We start from the raw sequence: 856 nt of genomic DNA, 5'->3' as shown, positions 1-856 counted from the left end.
TCGCCGTCGCCGCGGAGCGCCGAGAAGGTCACGAGCGACGACGCGCCGAGCAGCGCGAGCGCGACGGCCGCCGCGCGCCCGCGCCTCATGCGTCGCGCGGCCCTCGACGCCGCGACGCGCCGGCCGCGGCGCGCGGGCCCATGCGGCCGCCCATCGGCCGCCCGCGGGGCTGCCTCGGCACCGTGCCGGCTCCGCTACCTCACGGACTACCTCAAGTCGCGATTACGCCGCGCTCCGCGCGCCGCTCGAGGTCCGCGGCGCAGGCCGCGCGCCGCGGGAAGCGCCAGCCGAGGGCCGCGGCGTCCGCCGGCGCCATGGCCCAGGGCTTGGCGCCGCCGGGGTAGTGGCGGACGAAGGCGTCGCGCCAGCACGCCGTGTTGTGCGGGTGCTGGCGGTGGATGCCGCGCATGCAGTTCCACCGGGGGTCGAGCCGCGCCCAGTCCTCGCCGACGGCGAGGACGAGCGGCGGGTTGCTGCCGAGGCGGTAGATGGGCGGGTCCGCCGCCGCGTTGGTCGCGACCCAGCGCTCGACGTCGGCCGCGAGCCGCCGGCGCCGCCAGCGGTCGAGGTCGAAGACGACGACGCCCGCGTTGAACGCGTGGAGCGCGCGCGCGGGGTCCGCGAAGCGCGCGCGGACGGCCGCGGCGCCGCAGTTCACGAGGTGGTCGCAGACGCGCTTGAAGTCGCGCGGCGCCGCCGCGAGCACCTGGGCAGCAAAAGAGAGATTCAACGTCGCTTCAACGTGAGTGTTCCGCGCGCGCGCGTTCCGAAAAAAGCATCAACGCTTCGAGACCGTTCCGAGAGATGATCGCTCGTCCAGGAATCAGCCAAAACGAGTGCAAAACGGCCGAGATAG

The 856-nt window shown here is 74.9% G+C and overlaps 1 protein-coding gene across 1 annotated transcript in view; it reads right to left on the bottom strand.

Moving 5' to 3' along the window:
- Window positions 1-706, bottom strand: part of AURANDRAFT_69187 (hypothetical protein) — a gene marked incomplete at both ends in the record, with an annotated part of 3,240 nt that extends 2,534 nt beyond the window's left edge. The window contains one exon of the mRNA XM_009044941.1: window positions 227-706. Within this exon, the coding sequence (XP_009043189.1) occupies window positions 227-706 (480 nt within the window). The remainder of the gene's footprint in view (window positions 1-226) is intronic.
- Between the last annotated feature and the right edge of the window lie 150 nt (window positions 707-856).

This window comes from Aureococcus anophagefferens (assembly GCF_000186865.1).
Source record: "Aureococcus anophagefferens unplaced genomic scaffold AURANscaffold_1090, whole genome shotgun sequence".
Lineage (NCBI taxonomy): Eukaryota > Pelagophyceae > Pelagomonadales > Pelagomonadaceae > Aureococcus > Aureococcus anophagefferens.
This window is presented reverse-complemented; position numbering and strand designations above follow the sequence as displayed.